This window comes from Euleptes europaea, chromosome 18, assembly GCF_029931775.1.
Source record: "Euleptes europaea isolate rEulEur1 chromosome 18, rEulEur1.hap1, whole genome shotgun sequence".
Lineage (NCBI taxonomy): Eukaryota > Metazoa > Chordata > Lepidosauria > Squamata > Sphaerodactylidae > Euleptes > Euleptes europaea.
In genome coordinates, this window is record NC_079329.1 from 4,046,690 (window position 1) to 4,072,229 (window position 25,540).

General features: G+C 48.8%; 2 protein-coding genes across 2 annotated transcripts; both read left to right on the plus strand.

Moving 5' to 3' along the window:
- The first annotated feature begins 999 nt into the window (after nucleotides 1-999).
- On the plus strand, nucleotides 1,000-11,719 carry C18H14orf93 (chromosome 18 C14orf93 homolog). The gene is made up of 6 exons (XM_056863827.1): nucleotides 1,000-1,526; nucleotides 3,245-3,502; nucleotides 4,458-4,519; nucleotides 6,121-6,224; nucleotides 7,933-8,045; nucleotides 11,318-11,719. Exons 1-6 carry the CDS (start codon nucleotides 1,005-1,007, stop codon nucleotides 11,717-11,719), a joined length of 1,461 nt encoding a protein of 486 aa, XP_056719805.1. The 5' UTR covers nucleotides 1,000-1,004.
- Nucleotides 11,720-18,108: 6,389 nt separating this feature from the next.
- On the plus strand, nucleotides 18,109-25,397 carry HAUS4 (HAUS augmin like complex subunit 4). The gene is made up of 9 exons (XM_056863887.1): nucleotides 18,109-18,169; nucleotides 18,533-18,675; nucleotides 19,596-19,712; nucleotides 20,585-20,725; nucleotides 22,191-22,287; nucleotides 22,422-22,567; nucleotides 23,117-23,247; nucleotides 23,682-23,750; nucleotides 25,190-25,397. Exons 1-9 carry the CDS (start codon nucleotides 18,124-18,126, stop codon nucleotides 25,365-25,367), a joined length of 1,068 nt encoding a protein of 355 aa, XP_056719865.1. The 5' UTR covers nucleotides 18,109-18,123; the 3' UTR covers nucleotides 25,368-25,397.
- Nucleotides 25,398-25,540: the final 143 nt, after the last annotated feature.

Sequence of the window (25,540 nt, forward strand, 5' to 3'; positions counted from 1 at the left end):
CGGGAGAGAGAGCCAGCATGGTGTAGTGGTTAAGAGCAGTGGTTTGGAGCGGCGGACTCTGATCTGGAGAACCCGGTTTGATTCCCCACTCCTCCACAGGAGTGGTGGATGCTAATCTGGTGAACTGGATTTGTTTCCCCACTCCTACACACGAAGCCAGCTGGGTGACCTTGGGCTAGTCACAGCTCTCTCAGTCCCACCTACCTCACAGAGTGTCTGTTGTGGGGAGGGGAAGGGAAAGTGATTTTAAGCTCTTCCTTAAGTGGTAGAGAAAGTCGGCTTATAAAAACCAACTCTTCTTTCTCCTTCAGCTCCCATTTTCTGTGCTTTGACCGATGGGAGTGCTGCGCATGTGTGGATGGTAGCAGGTGACACGAGAGGAAAGCTTTGCAAGAGCTGGGCTTGCTGGGTGAAAGATAAATGCCCTGAAAAGTTCCTTTGCACATTCGAATGTGCAAAACAATAAAATAACCCCCCCATCAAAACCCCCAGTTTGCACGACCTTTGCTTTTGAGAACATGTGTTATGAACTGACACTTCTGTTTGCAAGACACTTGAAATATGTAGATAGTTTAGAATAGGGCAACAGATGTGTTAAAACAGATTAAAATGTACACGGTGGGGGGGGAAGGGGGGAGACCTACCCAGTGTTCAAAGCGTCCTGCAGTTTTATGACAGTTAGCATAAATTAACAATGAACGCAAACAGCCAACAGCCTTCCCGCCTGGGGTCATGGTGGGCTGTGAGCGATTTGGTATTCAGGAGCCCCTAAATAGAGACCTTTGGATTTTTCACACCTTTCCCAAAGTCGCTGCCTGCTCTCTAGGTCACATTCATAAATGCATGTTTATTTTTCTTGACAATCTGCTTCCCTCAGCTTAGGCTGGCGCCTGCTCCGTCCTGGTGGTCCCGAGCCCCAAAGATGACATCTTCCGCCCGCCTGGCCTTCAAAACCAGCGGCTGAGAAATTCCCAGAATCCCTCTCAAAACAGCCCTGAGCGGCCATGTCGTTCAGCGCCACCATACTGTTCTCCCCTCCCAACCCCAAAGAAGCCAAATGCTGCTGCTGCACCTGCAAGCAGGAGCCCGGCGCTCCCCCGGCGGCCCCTGTGCCGCCTCCCTCCCCGCCCTGCACCCCCATCACCATCACTGGGACGGGGCTGGCGGTGCAGTCTTCGGAGCAGCTCCTCCACGTCATCTACCAGCGGGTCGAGAAGGCCGTGGGCCTCGCGGAGATGTCTCTGAGCTTGGCCAAGGCCAACAACGAGGCCCTGAGGCGCCTGGAAGAGGAAATGGGGGTGCTGCGCCGGGCGGCGGCCCCTCCGGTCAAAGCCAGCCCCCCGTGCGTCCCGGTGGAGCAGCGAGAAGAGGAGGAGAAGGAGGAGGAGGAGGAACGAGAGGCCGAAGGCTTCCAACGCGGCGTCCAGGTGGTCATCGAAGAGCTGAGGCAGCTGGGAGCGGCGGCTGGGCCACCCGGACCCCTGGGTTTCTCTCCCGTGCAGCTGGGAGCCGGGGGGCTTGGCGGGGTATGTAGGTGAAGGATTCGGGGCTTCTTTTTAAAAAGTTCTTCCAACCTCACCACAAAAAAATACATTACAACCGCACACACATTCCCCGTGTCCCTCCGGTCAGGCACAGATGGCCTCATGAATATTTGATGGCCTCTCTTGCCTTCCCTGCCAAAGACCTGCTCAGGAGAGAGGCATTCTGGGAGTCACGCCAAGCTCTGCTTTGCTGTTGTGGCCTGGGGTTGAGAGGCCCTGGCAAGAGCTTAAAAGTTTGTGTGTGTATGCGATCCCAAGGCTGGTATAGAAGCGGGGCTGGGGCCGCTAGTGGTGGTGAAGGGGCACGGGCAAAAACAGGGATTGGGGAAATTCAAGGTCAGCGGCAGAAGGTTTTCACGCGTGACACTAAAAGGCACCTTTGGGCTTCCCGTTTTATTTGTGTCAAGTGTAAGAAGAAGAGTTGGTTTTTATATGCTGACTTTCTCTACCACTTAAGGAAGAATCAAACTGGCTTCCCTTCCCCTCCTCACAAGACACTCTGAGAGGTAGGTGGGGCTGAGAGAGCTCTGAGAGAGCTGTGACTAGCCCAAGGTCACCCAGCTGGCTTCGTGTGTGTGCAGGAGTAGGGAAACCAACCCGGTTCACCAGATTAGCCTCCGCTACTCATGTGGAGGAGTGGGGAATCAAACCGGCTCTCCAGATCAGAGTCCACTGCTCCAAACCACCGCTCTTAACCACTATACCATGCTGGCAGTAAGAGGGGGGGAAAGCAGTTATGAAATTGAATGGATGTTCTGGCCCATGTCTGTTTTATTATCAATACAGACCGCTTGACAGTGTATATAGGAAGTATATGTTCCCAGTGTATATTCCCTTGTGACAGTGTATATAGGAAGGAAGCAGGGTTTCCCCAATTTTTTTGATCCTACGGGCACCGCTGGGACTCTGACACAGGATGAAGAGGGCAACCACAAAATGGCTGCCGCGGGAGGCACAGCCAACCACGAAATGTCAGAGAGGGAGGTTATGCGTGACTCTCATCGTAACTCTTCGACATTTCAGGCAGAAGCTCTGCTTAACAGGATGCCTTTTGTAATGGACATATTATTTTAAAATATTGGCTTGCTCGCACACAGCTTGCTGTCAGTCACGCAGCGGAGATCCTTGTGATGAGGTGACAGCTGCTGAGAAAGCAATGTTTATTTTAAATCTGCACAGCCGGTCCCAATAGCCAATCAGCAGACCCTGCTGGGGAAAAGCCCACCTGACCCAGCCCCACCTTCTACAAACACGTGTGGGCACCAGAAAAGGTGCCACCAGCGTGGTGTAGGGGTTAAGAGCGGTGGAGTCTGATCTGGAGAACCGGGTTCGATTGCCCACTCCTCCACATGAGCGGCCGAGGCTAACCAGGTGACCTGGATTTGTTTCCCCACTCCTACACACGAAGCCAGCTGGGTGACCTTGGGAAAGCCACAGCTCTGTTAGAGCTCTCTCAGCGCCACCTACCTCACAAGGGGATTGTAAGCCGGTTTGAGTCTCAAGTGGTAGAGAAAGTTGGCATATAAAAACCAACTCTTCTTCCTTCCTGCTATAGGGCAACTCGAGACACAGCACGTCAGAGCCCATGCCAGGGATAAGTGCCCATTGAATTGGGGTGGGAATAACTCTGGAGCTGGTAGAGGCTGGTATCTGGGACTGAGGGCCGCCGCTCTGGGCTGTTCAAGTCTTTCCCTCCCCAGGTAGCAGAAGAATCTCCCACAGTAGATACCTCCCTGCAGCGGGTCTACGCGACGCCCTCTTCTCCCGTCCCTCAGACGACTCTGCTGCCCCTGGATGAGCCTTCTCTCTCCTGCCCGGAGGCATCACCCAACAGCACCAGTCTGGAGGACGCTATGCACGGGGAACCGCGTTTTTCTTTGGGCTTTGCGAGTCTTCCTTGCAGAAGCCGAAGCATCGGGCAGAAGAACGCCAGGCGCAAGAGGGACTTGGTGCTTTCAGTGAGTTGGCTTCTTTAACTGGCTGGCAGGGGAGATTCCTTTGTGCAAAAGGCTCAGCACAGAACCAGGGACTCTGCAAATCTTTATTTGAAATGGTTTGTTTCCAATTAATGTGCAGAGGAGAGCTGCTCTATGTTAATAGCTTTGGCCTGCTGAGTTAGAGCTGAGGTTCAGTTGCTGATCTTTCTTGAGGCATTCATGGCTTTCTTGCAGAGCGTGAGAAGGTGCAGAAAAGAGCAACCGAAACGATCAGGGGGCTAGAGAAGCTTTTCTCTCATAATACTAGAACACAGGGTCATCTGCTGAAGCTGGAGGGCGAGAGATTCAAAACAGACAAAAGGAAGTATTTCTTCGCATAACACAGTTAATTTGTGGAACTCCCTGCCCCAGGATGTGGTGATGGCTGCCAACTTGGAAGGCTTTAAGAGGGGAATGGACATGTTCATGGAGGAGAGGGTTATTCATGGCTACTAGTCAAAAATTTTCTAACAGAGCAGTTCCTCAGTGGAACAGGCTTCCTCGGGACGTGGTAACTGCTCCTTCCCTGGAGGTTTTTAAGCAGAGGCTAGATGGCCATCTGTCAGCAAGGCTGATTCTATTAACTTAGGCAGTTCATGAGAGGGAGGGCATCCTGGCCATCTTCTGGGCATGGAGTAGGGGTCACTGGGAGTGTGTGGGGGAGAAAGTTGTAAAATTCCTGCATTGTGCAGGGGGTTGGTCCCTTCCAACTCTATGATTCTATGAAAATGGATACTGGTCATGATGCACACCTATTCTCTCCAGATCAGAGGAGCATACCTATTATATGAGGTGCTGTGGAACACAGGCAGGAGAATGCTGCTGCAGTCGTCTGTGGGCTTCCTAGAGGCCCCTAGTTGGCCACTGTGTGAACAGACTGCTGGACTTGCTGGACCTTGGTCTGAGCCAGCATGGCTTTTCTTATGTTCTTTTCCAGAAACTGGTTCACAATGTCCACAATCACATCACCAATGATAAAAGGTTTGACGGCTCTGAGAGGTGAGTTTTGGTTGGGGGTTGTCTGTTTCTGTACCAAATACCTCTCTCTTATACTTTTATCCTGCCTTTGCACCAAGGAACTCAAGGAGGCGTATGTGGTTTTCACTATTCCACTTTAGTCTCACAACAACCGTGTGGTGTAGGCTAAAGGTAAAAAAGTGAGGGGCTGACCCCGATCCACCCAAGGAGGTGTATGCAGTGTGGCTGAAATCTAACCATTATGCAACACTGCCTTATAAGAAGCTTCTCACGCTTTCAATAACTATAGAGAAGGCGGGATTTCAGTAGGTGCAGTTTCTCTCCTCATGTAGGGCATCAGTGGCAAGAAGACCTACATAGATCAAATGCCTTTTCTGTATTGGTCTGGAAGCCCTACTTCGTCCTGTCACGAATTGTGGAACTCCCTGCCCCAGGATGTGGTGATGGCTGCCAACTTGGAAGGCTTTAAGAGGGGAGTGGACATGTTCATGGAGGAGAGGGCTGTTCATGGCTACTAGTCATGATGCAGACCTATTCTCTCCAGGATCAGAGGAGCATGCCTATTATATTAGGTGCTTTGAAACACAGGCAGGATGGTGCTGCTTCAGTCATCTTGTTTGTGGACTTCCTGGAGGCACCTGGTTGGCCACTGTGTGAACAGACTGCTGGCCTTGATGGACCTTGGTCTGATCCAGCATGGCTTTTCTAATGTTCTTATGAATCCAATGTCCGGATTGTGAATCTTCTGTATAGTTGCTCATTAATGTCTCAGTTTCAGGTTCACCTTACGCCACCTAATTACTCCTTGGTGGAAAGTACCATGAAGTCGCACCCAGTAGCAACCCTGTAGGGGTTTTTTGGCAAGAGACTTCAGAGGTGGTTTGCCATTGCATGCCTCTGTGTAGCAACCCTGGACTTCCTTGGTGGTCTCCCATCCAAGTACGAACTAGGGCTGACCCTACTTAGCTTCTGAGATCTGATGAGATCGGGCTAGCCTGGGCCATCCAGGTCAAGGCTATTTACTCCTTAAAATACTTTAATCTTTGATATTTACAGATGGTTTAAAGAGTGGTGAAGGGCAGATTTCTTCTGCCACACTTGCTCTGCAGTCCTGGGACATGATTATGGTGGAAGTTGGGACTAGAATCAGCATCGTGTAGAATGAAGGGCCCTGGAACGCTCAGGAGAAAGGCAGCTATATAAATAACTTAAATAAATAAATTGAAATTAAGGGGTAAAAGTTATTCAATCTTGCATATGTAGAGGGTGTATTCCGTTCTGTTTTCTAATGCTGGGAAACTTGCGTCTAGCTTTCTTCTCTCCCCTAATTTAAAGCCTGATTGAACCATGGTGTTTGGCTACGGCTGAAGCGCTTTCCCGCGGGACTTTGCATTTACACAGAGTCTTGTTTAAACTGGGTTGCTTGCTTGCTTGCTTGGGAAGGGCATCGGTCCAAGACCAAAGACCCACGGGAAAGTGTGTTTGCCTTGCCAACTTGGCGTTTAAATCAAGCCTAACTCGTTGTATCTGGCACAATTTTGTTGGAGGGAATGGCCAGGATATGTCAGGTGTTCCCGCGTTCAGTTCTTCTCCTTTTCCCTCCCTCCCTCTTTCCCTTATAGCATTAAATCTTCGTGGAATATCTCTGTGGTGAAATTCTTGCTGGAGAAACTGAAGCACGAATTGGTATCAAATCACCACAAATACACAGACAAAGAGCTAAAAGGTATGATGGGGATGAATTAAAAAACGCTTCCTGCATTGCATTTCTGGATGTTACTGCTAGAGTGTTTCCAAAACAGAAACATTTCCATTCTTCTTTCCCCCCCTTGCCACGACAGTCTTTCCAGTCCTTTCTTTTTATAAAGGTAATTTTGGCTGGAATTGAAATAAACATTGTTTTCGGAAAGGTTTCTCCAGTTTTGAAAACAAACAGATCTGTGTGTGAACGCTGGAAACTATCGATAATATTTGTGTTTTGTGTGCTTATTTATTATTTACTGCTCATTTATACCCTGCCTTTCTGCCCTCACCTGGGCCACCAAGCCACCTAACAGATTAAAGGATACGTAACAAAAACACATATTTAAAATCATTAAAATAAAACAGGCATAATTAAAACAATTTAAACCAAGCTAAAACCCACATGTAAAAACAAACATAGGGCTGGAAGGAGGAATCAAAGAGAGCATACCAGATGAAGATGGTGGAAGATGGCAACAGAAAGGGGATAGAGTTTGAGTTTTGGTGCCATGACAAAGAAGGCCCTCTCTGGGGGACATAATTGCTCTTCAAATACTTAAAATTTGAAGGGCTGTCACTTAGAAGAGGGCAGGGAGCTGTTCCTGTTGGCAGCAGAGTCTAGGACTCGCAAGAATGGGTTTAAATTGCAGGAGGAAAGGTACCGGCTGGATATTAGGGGGGGAAATTCTTTACAGTAAGAGTTGTTCGACAGTGGAATCAGCTACCTAGGAAGGTGGTGAGCTCCCTTTCACTGGCAGTCTTTAAGCAGAGGCTGGACAAGCACTTGTCAGGGATGCGCCAGGCTAATCCTGCATTAAGCAGGTTGGACTAGATGGGCAGTGTGGCCCCTTCCAACTGTATGATTCTATTCACTTGTCAGGGATGCTCTAGGCTGATCCTGCATTAAGCAGGGGGTTGGACTAGATGGCCTGCGTGGCCCCTTCCAACTCTATGGTTCTGTCTACCCACCTAATCTCAGAAGATGGTTGCGCCCAAAGCAGGGCCTCCGAAGATGACCGTAACGCTTGGGTCTTCAATGGGGTATAATGCCATAGAGTCCACCTTCCAAAGCAGCCCTTTTCTCCAGGTGAACTGATCTCTGTTGCTTGGAGATCAGTTGTAATGGCGGGAGATTTCCAGCTACCACCTGCCGGTTGGCAACCCTACCCAGCAACCTTCCATGGCAGGCTGGGGATTTGAACATGGGTGTTCCAGATCCAAGTCCGACACTAACCTCTATACCACGCTAGCTTTGAAGCGTTGATGTCGCCATCCACACTGCATCCTTGGGTCATTCATCTGTCCCTTGTTCTGGTCACTCTGCCTTCCATAGTTAAATTGTGGAACTCCCTCCCCCAGGATGTGGTGATGGCTGCCAACTTGGAAGGCTTTAAGAGGGGAGTGGACATGTTCATGGAAAGGGGTATTATTCATGGCTACTAGTCAAAATGGATACTGGTCATGATGCATTCCTATTCTCTCCAGGATCAGAGGAGCATGCCTATTATCTTAGGTGCTTTGGAACACAGGCAGGAGAATGCCGCTGCAGTCATCTTGCTTGTGGGCTTCCTAGAGGCCCCTGGTTGGCCACTTTGTGAACAGACTGCTGGACCTGATGGGCCTGGGTCTGATCCAGCAAGGCCTTTCTTATGTTCATACCTGTGATCTCCTCACTCTTTATACCCTTCCAGGAGCCTGTGTGGCCTACTTTCTGACCAAACGGCGGGAGTACCGTAACTCTCTCAACCCCTTCAAAGGCCTCAAGGAGAAGGAGGAGAAGAAATTACGCAGCCGACGCTACCGGGTAAGGCAGAAGTGTACCACTTAATAATTTCAAGGGCCCTTCCTGTGCTATTGTTAACTCAAGAGGGCCAGGCTGCTAGGTTAACTGGGGGGGAAAGCACGTTTGCGAGATTTTTTAATCCAAATACATATGCACATCCATTTGATTTCGGGATATTTGTAAACAAATAAAGCGCACATAAAAATTCACACAGCAGTGCGGGAGGCTGCGGCCATCAGTATTCTCGCTCACATACTTCTCTGCTCGACAGGCGAAGATCTGGGCTGCATTCCGAATCACAGATTAAAGGAGTATACAAACCCAGCTTGTTTCTCAGTTTGTACACAGACCTGTCACCTTCCTTCTCATACTGAGCATTGCGATTCAGTCTTAGCTTCGGTTTAGAATGTGGTTGCTAAACTCCAGGCGGGGCCTGGAGATCTCCCAGAATTACAACTGATTTTCGGAAGACAGAGATCAATTCCCCTGGTGAAAATGGCTGCTTCGAATGATGGAGGGGTTGTGGTTCAGTGGTAGAGCATCTGCTTGGCATGCAGAAGGTCCCAGGTTCAATCCCCAGCATCTCCAGTTAAAGGGACTGGGCAAGTAGGTGATGTGAAAGACCCCTGCCTGAGACCCTGAAGAGCCGCCGCTGGTCAGAGTAGACAATCCTGACTTAGATGGGCTGAGGGTCTGATTCAGTATAAGGCAGCTTCATGTGTATGCCATTGTACCCCACTGAGGACCATCTCCAAATCTCCAGGAATTTCCCAACCCAGAGCTGGCGATCCAAGTCATGTGTGATGTACAAATATAGGTGTACGGGTTAACCAGAGTTATTTTTCTCCTCACTTTTATGTGTTCATTTTATCTTTTTTGAATCTCTCACCCTCCAGTTTCAGCATATTACCCCACATTCTAGTATTATAAGAGAGGGAGAAAAGCTTTTCCCTGTCCACTCCATACCATTCATAATTTTATAGACCTCTATCATGACTCTGCTTAACCGTCTTCTTTCCAGGTTAAACTCTGACCATCTTTGACTTCAGAATAAGCCAGGTTTATCTGAACTAGAGGAAACCCTACGGGGTCACCATTAGTCAGCTGTGACTTGACGGCACTTTCTACCACCACCATTTAAACTAGATGTGGTTCTATGACTTTTTACAGCCTGATTCTAATAGTGTTAGAAAATAATTCTGCTAAATTCAGTTGTTGCTTAAAGCTGCAATCTTGTGCACAATTATACAGGATTAAACATACGAGCAAGAAAGTAGATTCCTTTGAAATGTGGTGTTGGAGGAGAGTGTTACGGATACCCTGAACTGCCAAAAAAAACAAATCAGTGGGTTTTAGATCAAATCAAGCCTGAACTGACCCTAGAAGCTAAAATGACTAAACTGAGGCTGTTGTACTTTGGACACATCATGAGACGACAAGAGTCACTGGAAAAGACAGTCATGCTAGGAAAAGTTGAAGGGAGCAGGAAGAGAGGAAGACCCAACAAGAGATGGATTGACTCTATAAAGGAAGCCACGGCCCTCAGTTTGCAAGATCTGAGCAAGGCCGTCAAAGATAGGACATTTTGAAGGACTTTCATTCATAGGGTTGCCATGAGTCGGAAGCAACTTGACGGCACTTAACACACACACACACACACACACACACACACACAACATGTGAGTAAACATGCATGGGACTCAGCTGATAGATGTTTCAGAATGGAGCTTTTTGGCACGGTCCTATGCATGTTTGTTTGTAAGCAAGCGGACTGAACCAAGCTGGACTTTCTCCAGGTGAAGGCAGAATTTGAACGGTTATTTATTTATTTAATGAGCGTGGTCAAATAAATTCACAGACTGAAAGAGAAACTCCAGTTCCTGCCCTCGCAGACCCTCTATACAGCGTGTCATGCCATTAGGAGACTGCAGGGGAGTATCAATTTAGGACAAAGGCTGGAAAAGGGGAGCGCAAAATGTGCCAAGGAAAGAGGGTGCTCATTACAAAGATGGTGAACATTAAGACAGCTTTAAGCACCACGGGCAAGACCCTCAGTCACTAATGCTTTGAAAGCTGCCAAGTCACGAACACATAAAACACTTGCTTGAAAGGGAATCCCACTGAATAAAATGGGATTTGCGTGTGTAAAGTTCTGTCAAGTCACAGTCAACTCATGGTGACCCCATCCCGTTTTCAAGGTAAGAGATAAATAGAGTTCATTTGCCATCGCCTGCCTCTGTGTAGCGACCCCAGACTGCATTGTACAAAGATTGTAGGAAGTGCACCGTAGGAAGGGGAGGGGCCGTGGTTCAGTGGTAGAGCCTCTGCTTGGCATGCAGAAGGTCCCAGGTTCAATCCCCAGCATCTCCAGTTAAAGGCTCTAGACAAGGAGGTGATGTGAAAGACCCCTGCCTGAAACCCTGGAGAGCCGCTGCCGGTCTGAGTAGACAATACTGACTTGGATGGACCAAGGGCCTGATTCGGTAGAAGGCAGATTCATGTGTGTTCAAGGGGGTGGGGGCTGAGCTCGGGCAATGATCTTTGGAGTGGTCTTCTCATACCAAGTGTTACAAGCATGTCTTGGGTTGCCAACTGTGGGTAAGGGAAGCCCTGGAGATTTGAGGATGGGGCCTGGTGAGGGCAGTGTTTGGGGAGGGACCTCAGGGGGGCCCTAATGCAATACAGTCCACTACAAAGCTGCCGTTTTCTCCAGGGGAAATGATGTCTTTCATTTGATCAGTTGTAATTCCAGGATGTTGAGTGTTCAGTCTCACCATGGGCCACCTACTGCGCAGGCCTGGAGTCTGGGGACAGTTCTGTCGTCTTCCAACAGGAACAAATCAGCAAGAGAATGCGAAAGCGGAGCCAGCGTGCTGTACTGGTTAAGAGCGGTTGTTTGGAGCGGTGGTCTCTGATCTGGAGAACCGGGTTTGATTCCCCACTCCTCCCACATGAGCAGCGGAGGCTAATCTGGTGAACTGGATTTGTTTCCCCACTCATACACATGAAGCCAGCTGCGTGACCTTGGGCTAGTCACCGCTCTCTCAACCCCACCTACCTTACGGTGTGTCTGTTGTGGGGTGGGGAAGGTGATTGTAAGCCGGTTTGATTTTTCCTTAAGTGGTAGAGAAAATAGGCATATAAAAAACAACTGTTCTTCTGTGGGGGAGGGAGAGGTTTGGAAAGAGCAAAATGAGACATGTGAGGACAGCTGGAGTGAGTAACTGCAGGGGTGGAATCAAACATGGTATTCTTAGAATGACTAATTAGGCTTTCTCTTGTCTTACCGTCAGCTTTTTGCAAACCGTTCGGGGGTGGCGCGTCTGCTTGGGCGCGAGGAGCAGCGCTTGTGGCAAGGTGTAACCGAGGAACTCATGTCGGATGAGGAGGACAGCCTGAGCGAGCCGGGGGTATGGGTGGCGCGCCCCCCGCGATTCCGTGCTGCCCCGCTCACCCAGCTCTGCTACCGGCTTGATGCTAACTCCAAGCACGGCACCAAAGCCAACCGGGTGTACGGGCCGCCCTCGGACCGCCTGCCCACTGCCGAAGTCCAGCTTCTGCCCCTCCACCTTTACAACGCCCATTTTCAAGAGGAAGGGGCCGGGGCTGGCACACCCCCTTGCCTGCCTGGCCACAAAGGCTTCTGCCCCGACCTCGGCTCCTTCGTGGAGATCAAGGTGGAAAAAGATGAGTGACCTAAGATGGCTGACTGTGCTGAACCCAGCGGCCAAAATAAGGGGGAACGGAGAGGTCAGGGCCACGAGAGACACGGCGACTGCCCGCCTTAGTTCCTTCTTCAAGATGGGGAGAGAAGCAAGTGGTCTGCTGTGCCCTAAATCGAGTTTATGGAATAAGACACCCCATTATGGGTCAAGACAGAGAAGAAACCGTGGTGGGATGGACAGAACTGAGAAAGAACCCTCTCCAATACAGGCGGGAGACTTGTATTCAGCAGGTCAACTGGATGGTCACGAGGAGGACGGGATTACATGCCAGTTCTTATTAAACAGGGCTGCATTACGGAACAGTTGACTCAGGAACTTGAGAGAACTCCGCAGCCACTCTCCGGCGCGTCCTTGAGTTCCCGGTACCAAAAGGTGGACAAAGGTTTGCTGAAGAGAGGGGAATTGTTTTCTGTTTAGCGGATCTGCTCTTGGGACCGCGGGGCATAGTAGAAGCCTGGGAAAGCTCTTGCTGGACATCTTTATTGAGAGTGATGGGTCTAAAGAGGCAACATAAAAGGTACTTAACAGAACTGATTAGTCACCCTCTCCTACATGCCTTGGCTTTTATTCCTTAAGACCTGAGAGGCAATGAAAGAACATGAACAACTTGATGGGGGGAAAATGGAGCTTATTAGGGAGCTGAAATATATGTTTGTACTGGAGGGGGGACATCCCTTGAAATATAAGGCCTTTCTGTAGTCATGCTTTCGCCTCTGCCTTTGTTTTTTCTGCATGCAGGGATTAGATCACAGCAGCCTGTACAGCTATGGTCTATTGGTCCAGCATCTTGCAATGGCCAGCTAGGTACCCTAGAAAGTCTACAAGTAAGGCACGGAGGCCAAAGCCCCCCAAGTTGTCCCCCACCATAAGCATTCATAGGGCTACTACCTCTTATGTCACATGAACACATGAAGCTGCCTTCTACTGAATCAGACCCTTGGTCCATCAAAGTCAGCATTGTCTACTCAGACCGTCAGTGGCTCTCCAGGGTCTCAGGCAGAGGTCTTTCACAGCACCTGCTTGCCTGGTCCCTTTAACTGGAGATGCCAGGGATTGAACCTGGGACCTTCTGCATGCCAAGCAGATGCTCTCCCACTGAGCTATAGCCCCTCTCCATGGCTCTCCAGGGGCTCAGGCAGAGGTCTTTCACATCACCTACTTGCCTAGTCCCTTTAAATGGAGATGCCGGGGATTGAGCCTGGGACCTTCTGCATGCCAAGCAGATGCTCTCCCACTGAGCCACAGCCCCTCCCCAATCATATTTTGCTTTCAAGTCACATCTGACTTATGGAGACGCCTGCTGGGGTTTTCAAAGCAAGAGACATTCAGGTGTGGTTTGCCATTGCCTTCCTCTGCATAGGAATCCTGGTATTTCTTGGTGGTCTCCCATCCAAATACTAACTAGGGCTGACCCTCCTTAGCTTCTGAGATCTGACGAGATTGGGCTAGCCTGGGCCATTCAGGTCCATTCAGACCCCTTCAGCATATATTGACAGTGAGGATTTTTTCACCACAATGTGCGCCTCTTTATACTTACGTGGCACCTCACTTGCACTGTTGCTACCCTTTGGAGAAATCCTTTTGGAGCTCTTTGCAGTCCACTTTGGTTCTTATCCTGAATAATTTGGTGTGCTGTGACAATAATCGTGTCTGTATCTACTGAGGCAGGAGCAAAATCGGATGTTTCCTGAGCTATCGCCGTCCTCTAGTGGCTTTGTGGGGTAGTGGGAAAGGATGGGTGATTCTTGCATCAAGCCGGGCAGATGTCTGATGCCATCTGTTTTTGTCATAGAGAGGATGGTGCCGAGTTGTTTTCTGTTGCCCCAGAAGGTCGGACCAGAACCAACGGGTTTAAATTAAATCAAAAGAGTTTCCTTCCAGACATTAGGAAGAATTTTCTAACAGTCAGAGCGGTTCCTCAGTGGAACAGGCTTCCTCGGGAGGTGGTAAGCTCTTCTTCCCTGGAGGTTTTTAAGAAGAGGTTAGATGGCCATCCATCAGCAGTGCTGATTCTATGACCTTAGGCAGATCATGAGAGGGAGGGCATCTTGGCCATTTTCTGGGCATGGAGAAGGGGTCACTGGGGATGTGCAGGGGGTTGGAGTAGATGACCCTGGTGGTCCTTTCCAACTCTATGATTCTATGATTTGATCCCCCAAACCCCAAAAGGTAGGAGCCTCTCCAGCCTAGCATTGCTATAGCCCTCAGTAGTGTCTGCCCCCCATGTCTGTGTCTTCTTGCTTTACTACACCTTCTGAACCAACCTCCATCTAGCAGTTTTTTTAAAAAAATAACCACTGCAGAGATTATTCAAATCATAGAATGTGCTGAAAGAACAGAAGAAGAAAATTTTAAGCATGCACAAGGATTGTTGGATTTGGAGAAACTGCTGCCTCCTGGAGAGGAGGGACTATCCCAAAGCAATTAGCTGTGATAGTTAAATGGAGCTTCCATGCACACAGGCAGTCTACCCCATAAGCTGGGTGTAAAACCGGACTGGCCACAGCTGGGATGAGAGCATTGGCCCTACGGGAACTTGCTTCGCCTCTTGAAGCTGCCTGTTTTCATTTATAAACATACAGTTTATAGCTTCTACTAGCCTATAAAGTGTTCCACGTTCATTTGAACAACAAAAACACAGCCTTTTGAAAGCTTTGATTTTTTCCCTGTCAAAGGGAAAGAAATGGGGTTTTAAAAGCACACAGGCTTAAAAACAAAAAGCCCTTATCGCCTGTTCTTCAGTGTCTCTGTGGGGTAGGTTGCTTATGTAACATATCCCTTTTGCAAATTGTAAACTGAAGCAAAGAAGCCCTGACTTGCCTAAATGATGTTAATTCCAGAGGGGGTAGCCGTCATGGTAGTTTGCTGCATCAACTGCAAACAGGCGTTTTGCCACACTTTAAAGATGAACCCAACCTTGTTCCAGCATCAGATGAACTTTAAAGATAAACCCAACTTTGTTTTGTGGACTACAGCCAGCTTCTTCAGATGCTGAGTGTGGATCCTCAGGCTGACTGCATAGTGAAGATGAATTCATATCACCTGAATATCTAGGCAGTACTCCAAGAAAGCCAGTTCTGGACCCATTTTGTGTTCTTTGAAGGGCCCCAAATTCCTGTTTGACTCCCCTAAAGTCTCTCCGCTTGTGGAGGAAGAATTCGAACCCAGCACTGCCTAGTTCCAGGACCGGCCACCTGAGGCAGGCCCTTTGGATAAAGGCTTTTGTCCGTTTGACAGTTGCCCAACAGAGAATTTTTTGCAAGTGTACATCTTTTCCAGTGTGATGGTTAAGAGTGGTGGATTCTAATCTGGAGAACCGAGTATGATTCCCTGCACCTCCACATGATCGGCGGAGGCTAATCTGGAGAACCGGGTTGGTTTCCCCTCTCCTCCACATGAAGCCAGCTGGGTGACCGTGGGCTAGTCACAGGTCTCTCAACCCCACCTATCTCACAGGGTGTCTGTTGTGGGGAGGGGAAGGGAAGGTGATTGTAAGCCGGTTTGATTCTTCCTTAAGTGTTAGAGAAAGTCAGTATACAAAAGCCAACTCTTCTTCTTCTCTCCCCTCCTGCCCTGTGATGGGTCAAGATGCGCCAGCTCAAGGCAAAGGTGCCCTTTTCTGTGGCAGTAGAAAAGAGCAAGAATCCAGCAGCACCTTAAAGACTAACAACATTTCCGGCAGGGTATGGCATGTGCCCATCCTCAAGGACCCCATGACTGAAGGAGAAGTCAGGGATGCCACACCTCCCTGTCATGCTTCATAAGTAAGAACATATGAAAAGCCCTGCTGGATCAGACCAAGGGCCATCAAGTCCAGCAGCCTGTTCACACAGAGGCCAACCAGGTGCCTCCAGGAAGCCCACAAACAAGACAGCTGCAGCAGCACCGTCCTGACTGTGTTCCACAGCACCTCATAGAATAGGCATGCTCCTCTGATCCTGGAGAGAATAGGTATGCATCATGACTAGTATCCATTTGGACTAGTAGCCATGTATACCCTTCTCCATGAACATGTCCACTCCCCAATTAAAGCCTTCCATGTTGGCAGCCCTCACTACATAAGAAAAGCCCTGCTGGATCGGACTAAGGCCCATCAAGTCCAGCAGTCTGTTCACACAGGGGCCAACCAGGTGCCTCTAGGAAGCCCACAAGCAAGACGACGGCGGCAGCAGCATTATCCTGCCTGCGTTCCACAGCACCTCATATAATTGGCCTACTCCTCTGATCCTGGAGAGAATAGGAATGCATCATGACTAGTAGCCATTTTGGCTAGTAGCCATGGATAGCCCTCTCCCCCACTCCCCTCTTCAGGCCTTCTAGGTGGGCAGCCATCACCACATCCTGGGGCAGGGAGTTCCACAAGTTAACTATGCGCCCTGCGAAGAAGTGCTTCCTTTTATCAGTTTTGAATCCGTCACCCTCCAGCTTCAGCAGACGAAGTCCTAGAAGATGCTGGGGGGGGGGGAGAAGAGAACACGGCTTCATGTTGGAAGGACGCACGTGGGTGTGGCCGCGGGCAAAGAGCAAACCCCGCCCTCATGTTACGGGCACGCCCTCGGCTTTTAAAAAAAAACCGACATTCGCAGAAGCCCCGCTTCTGCAGGCCTTGGCCAATCAGAGCGCCAAGAAGTGGACCTAGCCCCGCCTCCGCGCGGCTTCTCCAGCCCGTTTGAAGCACCGCCCTTTTTTTTATCTCCGCGCCGCTTCTCATTGGCTCCTTGGGCTCTGGGGCCCCGCCCCCGGCGGGAGGTCCCACCTATCACCGCCTCCGCTTAAAGTTGGCTTTCTTTCTGGGAGTCTGCGGAGTGCGCGCGGAGGTTGTCGGGACGTCGCCTCGAGCCTGGGGGGAGGGGGAGGAAAAAGGCGGGAAAAACTTACTTTGTGGCCTCTCAGACGACCCCCCCTCCTTGGACTCTGAGAAGGGGGGCGACCCTGGGGCTGGCAGCGCCCCTTTCCTCTCTCCCCTTTTTTTGGGTGCTGTGAAAACTGGGTGTGTTTTTTGGGCGGAATAATCCTGAAGTCGTCTCTCCCCCCCCCTTTCTTTCCCTTAAGGGTCTTTTTCACCAGGAAATGGGGAACTCTTGGGGAGGAGGGAGTTTAGTTGCCCTCTGCTCTGGCAGGGCTAGGGTGGCCAGCTCCAGGCAACTCTGGAGAAATTTCTCCAGGCAACCCTGGTAATACCAGGCAATCCTGGAGAAATAGCTGGAGCGATACCAGGCAACCCTGGCTACCGACTTGGAAGGCTTTAAAAGAGGAGTGGACGTGTTCATGGAGGAGAGGGCTGTCCATGGCTATTAGTCCAAATGGATACTAGTCATGATACACACCTATTCTCTCCAGGAATATATGAGGTGCTGTGGATCACAGGCAGGATGGTGCTGCTGCAGTTGTCTTGTTTTGGGGCTTCCTAGAGGCACCTGGATGGCCTCTGTGTGAACAAACTGCTGGACTTGATGGGCCTTGGTCTGGTCCCGTAGGGCTTTTCTTATGTTCTAACCCTGGAGAAATACCTGGAGATTTTGGGGGTGGAGTCTGCAGAGGGTGGGGTTTGGGGAGGGGAGGGACTTCCATGCCATAGAGTCCATTTTCTCCAGGTGGACTGATCTCTCTCCGCTGGAGATCAGTTAGAATAGCAGGAGATCTCCAGCTACTGCCTGGAGGTTGGCAACCCTAGGCAGGGCCCCTGCGCTCTTTCACTTGCTGTGCAGCAGATGGAAGCATAACTGGTGGAAGCTTGACTCCTGTAGAAAGTGGCACCAGTTGGATTTCTGCCTGTCTGGCTGCTCTTGAGGGTGCAGAGCTCCCAGCAGAAGTGGCAAGCCTAACTCTGGACAGGGGTGTGAGTGTTTGTGCAAAGGTGGCATTGCCATATGTACAGGGCATTGCTGGTCCAGGGGGGCATGAGCACTGCATCCTGGGGGGTTGGATTGAGGGCCTAGGCCGTAGGTTGTTGCGAGTGGTATAGTATGCCCTGTGAGTTATGGGGAGGAAGGAAGCATGGAGGGAATGGGCCTGTGGTTGATGAATCTCTGCAAGGGGCTTAGCGTGAGTACCTCCATATTTGAATCTTGGTTTGACATATACATTGCACGCCCTCTGAGGTACCCATTCAGGTGGCATGAGGGACCAATCTCCTTTGTACCCATTTTGCTGGCAAGGCTTGATTCTTTCCAGTTGGTCTGCCAACACTCTTGGGTTTCTATAGTGCGGTTTTCTTAGTCTCCTGCACAAAATGATATGGAGAGCAGACAAGTTTATTTTTTTACAAGGAGATTCTTTAGCTTCTGGGTTCTCTCCTTTGGCTCTCTTCTCTCCTGCTAACCTCTGCCATCTGCCCTTCCCCTTCTAGGTAGCTCTGTCTCGTCGAAGGGCTGATGGCATCTGCCTCGGTACCTGTGAGTGCTGAGCTGCTGCGGCCAGGTAACATCTCTGAGTTTACTTCTAACAGTTAGAGTGGTTCCTCAGCGGAACAGGCTTCCTCGGGAGGTGGTAAGCTCTCCTGCCCTGGAGATTTTTAAGCAGAGGCTAGATGGCCATCTGTCAGCAATGCTGATTCTATGACCTTAAGCAGTTCATGAGGGGGGGCATCTTGGGCATCTTCTGGGCATGGAGTAGGGGTCACTGGGTGTGTGTGGGGGGCTGTAGTTGTGAATTTCCTGCATTGTGCAGGGAGTTGGACTAGATGACCCTTGTGGACCCTTCCAATTCTATGATTCATGTAGAACTAAGATGGGTAGAAGGGGAAGAACCTTTCCCTCCTCCTTCACTTTTTGTCCCCCCCAGGTTGTGGGGGCCTCCTGCCCCCCTGCTCACTCACTGACGAAGATCTAGCTGCCTATCCCGGTTTGGCTAATCTCCTTACGAGCCTGACTAAACATATGGACTCCAGCGGGGTCAGCACCAACTTGGCACAACAGCTAGAGGAGGTAGGATGATCGCTGCGATCCATCCAGGCTATTTTGTACAGTCCATCCAGGCTATTTTGTACAATCCTATCGTCTGTGTGGGAATGGGCATAACGTTCACCAAAAGGAAATGTGCAGGCTTTGTAACTGTGAAAAGGAAGTCTTGGCCCTGGTGGATGGTGCCTTGCAAAATCTCTGAAGCTAGAAGAGAGAGATTAGCAAAACTTCCAGTAGCCTACAGTGAGGCTTTAGCATTCTAGATGTCTACTTTCCCCTTCTCAATGGCTAGCAAAAAGAATCAGGCAAAGTAAGCCCTGATTGTGTTGTGTTTGTACGTCTATATGTTTTTTATTGTATTAAATATTTTGCATATACGTGTTGAATGCTTTTTAAAATATTTTAAATGTTTAGAGCAGGGTCCCCAAACAGGGTGCCCACTTACACCTTTTTTGGTGCCCGCCAAGTGTTTTTGGGCAGGGTCGGGTGGGGATTTTGCCCAGCAAGACTTCTATTTGCCAATGGAAATTTGATTGTCTGTGTAGTTTTTTTTTTTTTTTAATGTTGCTTCGGCGGCAGCTGCCACAGCAGGCAAAGATCTTCGCTGTGTGACTGAAGGTAAGCTGGGGCAGCCATTCTGTGTCTGGCTCCGTCTCCTGTGGCAGCCATTTTGCGGTTGGGCCCACCGTACCTTGTCAGAATTCCTATGGTGCCCGCAGCCTCAAAAAGGTTGGGGATCCCTGGTTTAGAAGTCCACTGCCTTGGGGACCCAGTTTGGCTAGAAAGGTGGTACAGAAATGCCTGGACAAGCATGAGGTAAAATGTGTCTCCCAGCTACAGAACATAGATAGCAATGGGCGATTTTAAGAAGGGTATATTTATTTTATTGCACTGGGTTACCCGTATAGCTGTTTTCTCCTCTTCTCACTTTTCTCCAACCTTAGGCAAAGAAAGAATTACATTTGTCCCGAACAAGCTGGCTGAAGTGGGAGGCACTACATCGAGTTCTTCAGGAGGCACTGAGGGACTTCGGATCTGGGCTTGCTGCTCAGGAGAAAAAAGTAATGCTTGAGGAGGAATGAAAAGCGTCTTGGGGAAACTAATGAATGATCATGGGATGTCAGGAGGAATTTGGAACGGGGCTGAGATCTTGGTAGAGGGAGGCAGAAAGGTTTGGTGTACACGTTCTGAGAAGGAATCGCGGTCAAATTTAACTGAGCTCCAAGACAGCTATTGGATTTGAGGAGGGAGCAGTGAGTCTGGGAAGCAGAAAACTTGAGAGGAGTCTAGAAGCACTTGAGGAGACCAAGTCCTATGAGGAAAGGTTGAAGGAGCTGGGTATGTTTAGCCTGAAGAGGAGAAGACTGAGAGGGGATATGATAACCATCTTCAAGTACTTGAAGGGGCGTCATATAGAGGATGGTGCTGAGTTGTTTTCTGTTGCTCCAGAAGGTTGGACCAGAACCAACAAGTTGAAATTAAATCAAAAGAGTTTCCGTCTAGACATTAGGAAGAATTTTCTAACAGAGCAGTTCCTCAGTGGAACAGGCTTCCTTGGGAGGTGGTGAGCTCTCCTTCCCTGGAGGTTTTTAAGAAGAGGCTAGATGGCCATCTGTCAGTAATGCTGATTCTATGACCTTGGGCAGATCATGAGAGGGAGGGCATCTTGGCCATCTTCTGGGCATGAAGTATGGGTCACTGGGTGTGTGTGGTGGGAGGTAGTTGTGAATTCCCTGCATTGTGCAGGGGGTTGGACTAGATAACCCTGGTGGTCCCTTCCAACTCTATGATTCTATGGTATTCAGGAGGTGGTATGTAGGGCTGTGTGAGGCTCAGGGAAAAGCAATGGTTGGGTGTAGTCAGGCTTCTGGGAGGGCTGAGTGGAGGGTCTTTTTGGACAAAGCCTTGCAAAACCTTGCTGTGTTGTCTTCAGTTTTTAGAAGTCCTGGAGCAGCAGCTTTTGGTAGGTGAGCTGAGACGAATTCTTGACGTCGGCCCTTCTGCGCAAGGCACGCAGCCGTCACTCCTAGGTTTGGTGCCATCTGACCTCTCGGAGCTTCTTCCCCCTAATCAAGTAAGCCAGGCATATTATTTTCTACACTAAGTAAGTAGGATTAAGACAGATCCATATGTCCAGGCATGAAACCACCTGTTGGCGTTGCTTTTACTAAACCAGAGGTTCCCAATATGTGCTCCGTGGAGCACTTGGTGCTCTGCGAAACATTACTAGTGCTCAGTGAAGAGATTGGAAAGCAAAATACTACCCTTGTTCAGTTTAGTATGTAGGTGCTGTAAGGAAGAAGCCACTGAGCAATCCGGCCTTGAGAGTTTCACCGCCGCAGGAATTACAGCTGGGATAGTTTTGAGAACAGGTGAAACTAATGAGGAGGCAGGAAACCAAGGTCGGCAGTTAACTGAAAAAGGGAGGTTGCTCCAGGGGGAGGGGTCTTGGTTCGGGATTCTGTTTGTTTTACAGTGACTGATAGTAAGAAGGAATAAGACCAGCTCTGCGTTGTAAGTAGAATAGATTGTTAGTTGCTTTGAGTTTGTTATTTTCCTTTTAAATTGCCTGTAATGGTGTCAGAGCTTATTTTCTTTTTTGCTCTCTCAGAAACCAGTAAACTTGTTTATATATCTTAAGCAAAGGTGTGAGGCTCGTCCCTGTGTGGCTCTTCCCTGCCCAGAACGAACCTGCAGGCTACAGGAGAAAAGCCTGAGTAGTGGGAAATTACAGGCTCAAAATAAAGGTCTAGGTCTCTCTCTCTCTCTCTCTCTCTCTCTCTCGAGGAGAGACCAGAACCATACAGGTGCTAGGTGAAAATTAGTGCTCCATGACTTAAAATGTTTGGAAACCTCTGTACTAAACTCTTTTATTCCAAACATCTGTGGTGTGGTGGGCCTTGCTTGAGCTTTTTTCCTGCTTGAGATTCCTTCATATACATGATGTGGATTCATGTGTAGAGGTGAGTCTAGCAAGTTACTTGGGACATAGAATTGGCCTAGGTGATCTTTGTTCCCTGCCCAGCCCCTACTGTCCCAAAAGTTATGTCTGTACTAGAAATAGAGGCTTAATTGTTAGGCTTCTTAAGGAATCTCAGGAATTGTAGTTCTATGAGAGAAGTATTCCTCTGGAATGTAATTCACGATACTTTACCAAACTTAAGATGCTTTCCCCGCCAGAACTGATGTGAGAAGTTTTGTTTCAATAATTAACAATCTACTGAAGTAGTTTCTAATAACAGTAAAAGTATAGCTGTAACATCAAAGTTAGAACTTCAGGAAGAAGTACCTACTAGCATGAAGAGGCAAGGACAACTTCCTTTAGGCTGTGCTCTGTTCTTTTATCCCTGCCCCATAACAATTAGTTGTATGGACTAGCAGTGACCCAAGTGGGATAGTTGCTTTCCCGTTATTGGTGTTGGATGTGTCCAACGCTTTGCCTAAAAGTGTTCTAATACTTTCCATGATCCCTGAGGGGAAGCGATAACATTTAAACAGGTTTGTGCTGATGCGGTCTGCACCTCTGTACTTTGCCACAGGAGCTGGAGGAAATGCAGAAGCGCCTCCCCGTGGAATTGGAGAAGCGTCTTAAGCACAAGTGCATGGCTGTGCTGAGCTACTTCTCTCCAGAGAGTGGTGAGACCCTCACACTGCTGACCAGGGGAGGGAAGCCCTTTGGATCAGGGGCAGAAGGACCTGAGAACAGAAGGGGGAGTTGGTGGTCCAGCATGAAACTATTAGGAGTGTCCGCTGGCTGACTTCTCTTGCAGATGGTACTGGAGAGATTCCTCGAGCAACCATGATGGGGACCCTGGCGGAAAGCCTGGCTGCAGAAAAACAGCGCCTCCAGGAGGCCCGTGCTCGACACCAAGAGCTCGTGGGGTTGCTGGAACAGCAGAGAGCTGCCTACCCCCAGGTAAGGGCTGGAGGAAAAAGCCTTGCCACTGGGTTGTGTGGTGTAGTGGTGTAATCTGGAGAACCAGGTTTGATTCCTCACTCCTTCACATGAAGCCTGCTGGGTGACCATGGGGCAGTCAGAGTGTTCTCAGAATTCTCTCAGCCCCACCTGCTACACAAGGTTCTTGTTGTGGAGAGAGAAAGGGATTGTGATTGTAAGCTGCTTTGAGACTCCTTAAAGATAGATAAGAGCAGAGTATAAAAATCAACTCTTCTTCATATAGAATGGCAGGCAGTGCTTGGTTTAACCATTTAAAAACCCCAAGCAGTGTGTGTCTTCTATACCTTTTAAGAGTGTTTCCTTCATGTCATATTACAGTCCACAGTGGAGGCCAAGCACACTCACCTTTCTCTTTTGCTTTCCGTACATACTGCCAGTATGTTTACATTTCCCCCCCATGATTGCAAGAGCTGAAAACTTGTCCTGAACTCCTGGGTGTGGGGCCCATGCTATTGGCGTGCCTTTCTCCTTCTGGGCCACTTTGTTTTTCTTCACCACTTCCTACAGGTCCTTTTACGCTGCTTAGCCCTACTGAAACGCTTTGCCCGGGAGCATCGTCTTGGCACTCAGTCCGAACTTGACTGCCTCAACACCCAGTACCTGGAGATCAAATGTAGTGCCATGTTCCTCAAGATACGGTGAGCTTTCCTTTCTGTGCTAGGAAATGGCCGAGGTTAGGGGAGCAAGGCAAGGGTTTACTTATTTATTTACTTATTTGAAACATTTATTAGCTGCCTTTCTCCCTGCCAGAAAGTCAAGGCCACTTACAATATAAATAAAACATTATGTATAAATAAGACATTATTGGTTATGAAATCTGGGGGTGAAGAAAAATATTGTTCTACTCTTACATCCTTTTAGTGAGCCAAAGGATGTGTGTCTTAAGCCAAGGTGGATCAAATACCTCGGTCATGAGATAAAAATTGGAGTCCCATCATTCAACCACAGTTTTACGTTCTTTGTAAAAAGCCTAGAGACAGCTTCTGTGAATGGAGGGTATCAGAAGTCTGCTTGGTGCAAGAGTTTGGTGCATGCTTAACCCTGTTTTCCCAACTATTTTCATTTGTTATAGGCTTGAAGAACTGAGCATTCTCTTGGAAACCTATGTACCTGAAAAAGTGGATGTGCACCGGGTGATGAGGTCAGTGGGGGGTGGGGAGTATCATGAAAGGGTCTTTGGAAAAATATTTGCGCTCCTGTGAGTCTTAGATAATTTATGCATGGAAGTTTTACCTGATGTTCGTTGCTGGATGGACCCACACTTTCCAGTTGGGAATCTCTGCACCAGTAGTCTCCAAGCTCAAATCAAGTCCCACCCCTTTAAATGCTGCTTTGTAGTTGGCTTACTTCACAGTGAGAGAAAATCCCCCCCAAAACCCAATTGTCGCATAAAAAAGCATTTTAAGAACAAAAAATGGAGCAATCAGAAAGGAAGAGGGGGAGAAATCCAAGCTTCGGTTTTTAAAAGCCTTTCTTTTGCTCAGAGCTCCCAAGAAGCAGGAATTATTTGAATCCCCACCTCTTTCTACACTGCTTTGGCTGTGAGAGAAAGCAAGTTTCTTTGTCCAGTGCTTTGCCTTCTGCATGGAGGCTTCAGCTGGGCTGAGCTCAGGGGAGAGGGAAGAGTCAGGTTAACAGAGGAATGGGAAGACCCGTCATTGGAAGGGCTGGCAGTGAGGTCATTTCTAATGGACAGAAAACTCATGCAGAACTCCAAGGAACAACCGAGTCAGACGGGGCAAACGTGAGTCCAAGTACCCATGCATAAATGACCTTAGTATTGTGGCAGGAGCAAATGCAGTGAACAAAGGGATACCAGTACATGATGATGATCATGATTTGGTTATTTATGGTCTGCCTTTCTTGCTGAGACAGAAGGTGGATTACGTAGTGCCAGTCAAGCACAGCCAGCAGGCTGGGACATCCAATGAACAGAACAACAGGGTTTGGACTACAAAAACCTGAAAACTAAACAAATTTCAAATAGAGCCTAAACTTCTAAACATGATATGTTACGTGGTGTAGAAACTACCTAGTCTGGAACATACTTACAGTGATAGGTAACATTACACAAGTGTAAGCCACATGGTACCCTAATCTAGAAGAATCAGCATGCCAAGTCCTTTGGTGGGCTATATCCATACTAGACAGTATTGTCTGGGCCTGGTTAAAGGGACACTGAGTCATCATGTTTGAACTCTGGTCCCACATCTCCTCGCTTGCTGTGTCCACGTAAGTCCTACGTGTAAGACTGCAGCTTGATCCCTTAAGACTTTGATGGAGTACAGTCTCTGTTAAGCAGACTGTAGAGATAGCGATAGGTCAAAGAGAAGCAAGTACGTACATTTCTAGCGCCTGTTTGATAATGTGATTCTGGAATTCTTTTGTAAAAATGTAGAGTGGGGAATACATGAGCAGATCGGAGCCTTTAATGCAGCCTGTTAGAGAAGCGGGACAGGAATTGATAGTGGAAAGAGTCGTGAAGGCATACAGATGAATAGGATTGGGGAGGGGATGTTCCATGCATTGTTTTGTTTTGCAAAAGCATTGGCAACACACTGGTAATTGTTTTCTTTCCAGGGACAATCTGCAGGCAGCAATATGCCAGGAAGAGCAAGATTTGGCTGCTTCTCGACAGATCCTCTCCAGCTATGAGACTCTGGGCCCTGAGTTCGAGGAACTGGTGAAGGAGTATGCCCGGCTGCAAGCCATCATTGAGAACAGGCGCTGGGTACTGACGGAATTCAACAAAGACTGAGGCTCATGTGGAGCATGGGAGGGGCCTTGTTTGCACATTGACCGTTCGATGCATAGTGGCTACTTGATAAAAGTAGTTGAAGAAGAAATGCGAAGGAAATGAGTTAGCGTCTGTGTTGCTTTCTTCCTGCTGAAAAGAGCTCCCAGTGGCCATTATTTTGCTGCGGTAACACA

Bases quoted from the DNA above. Each gene is read 5' to 3' on its own strand.
- C18H14orf93 (XM_056863827.1), top strand. From the start codon at position 1,005: ATGTCGTTCAGCGCCACCATACTGTTCTCCCCTCCCAACCCCAAAGAA. The intron at 1,527-3,244 runs GTATGTAGGTGA...TTCCCTCCCCAG, and splicing joins GAGCCGGGGGGCTTGGCGGG to GTAGCAGAAGAATCTCCCAC. The intron at 3,503-4,457 runs GTGAGTTGGCTT...GTTCTTTTCCAG, and splicing joins AGAGGGACTTGGTGCTTTCA to AAACTGGTTCACAATGTCCA.
- HAUS4 (XM_056863887.1), top strand. From the start codon at position 18,124: ATGGCATCTGCCTCGGTACCTGTGAGTGCTGAGCTGCTGCGGCCAG. The intron at 22,568-23,116 runs GTAAGGGCTGGA...CACTTCCTACAG, and splicing joins AGAGAGCTGCCTACCCCCAG to GTCCTTTTACGCTGCTTAGC. The intron at 23,248-23,681 runs GTGAGCTTTCCT...CATTTGTTATAG, and splicing joins GCCATGTTCCTCAAGATACG to GCTTGAAGAACTGAGCATTC.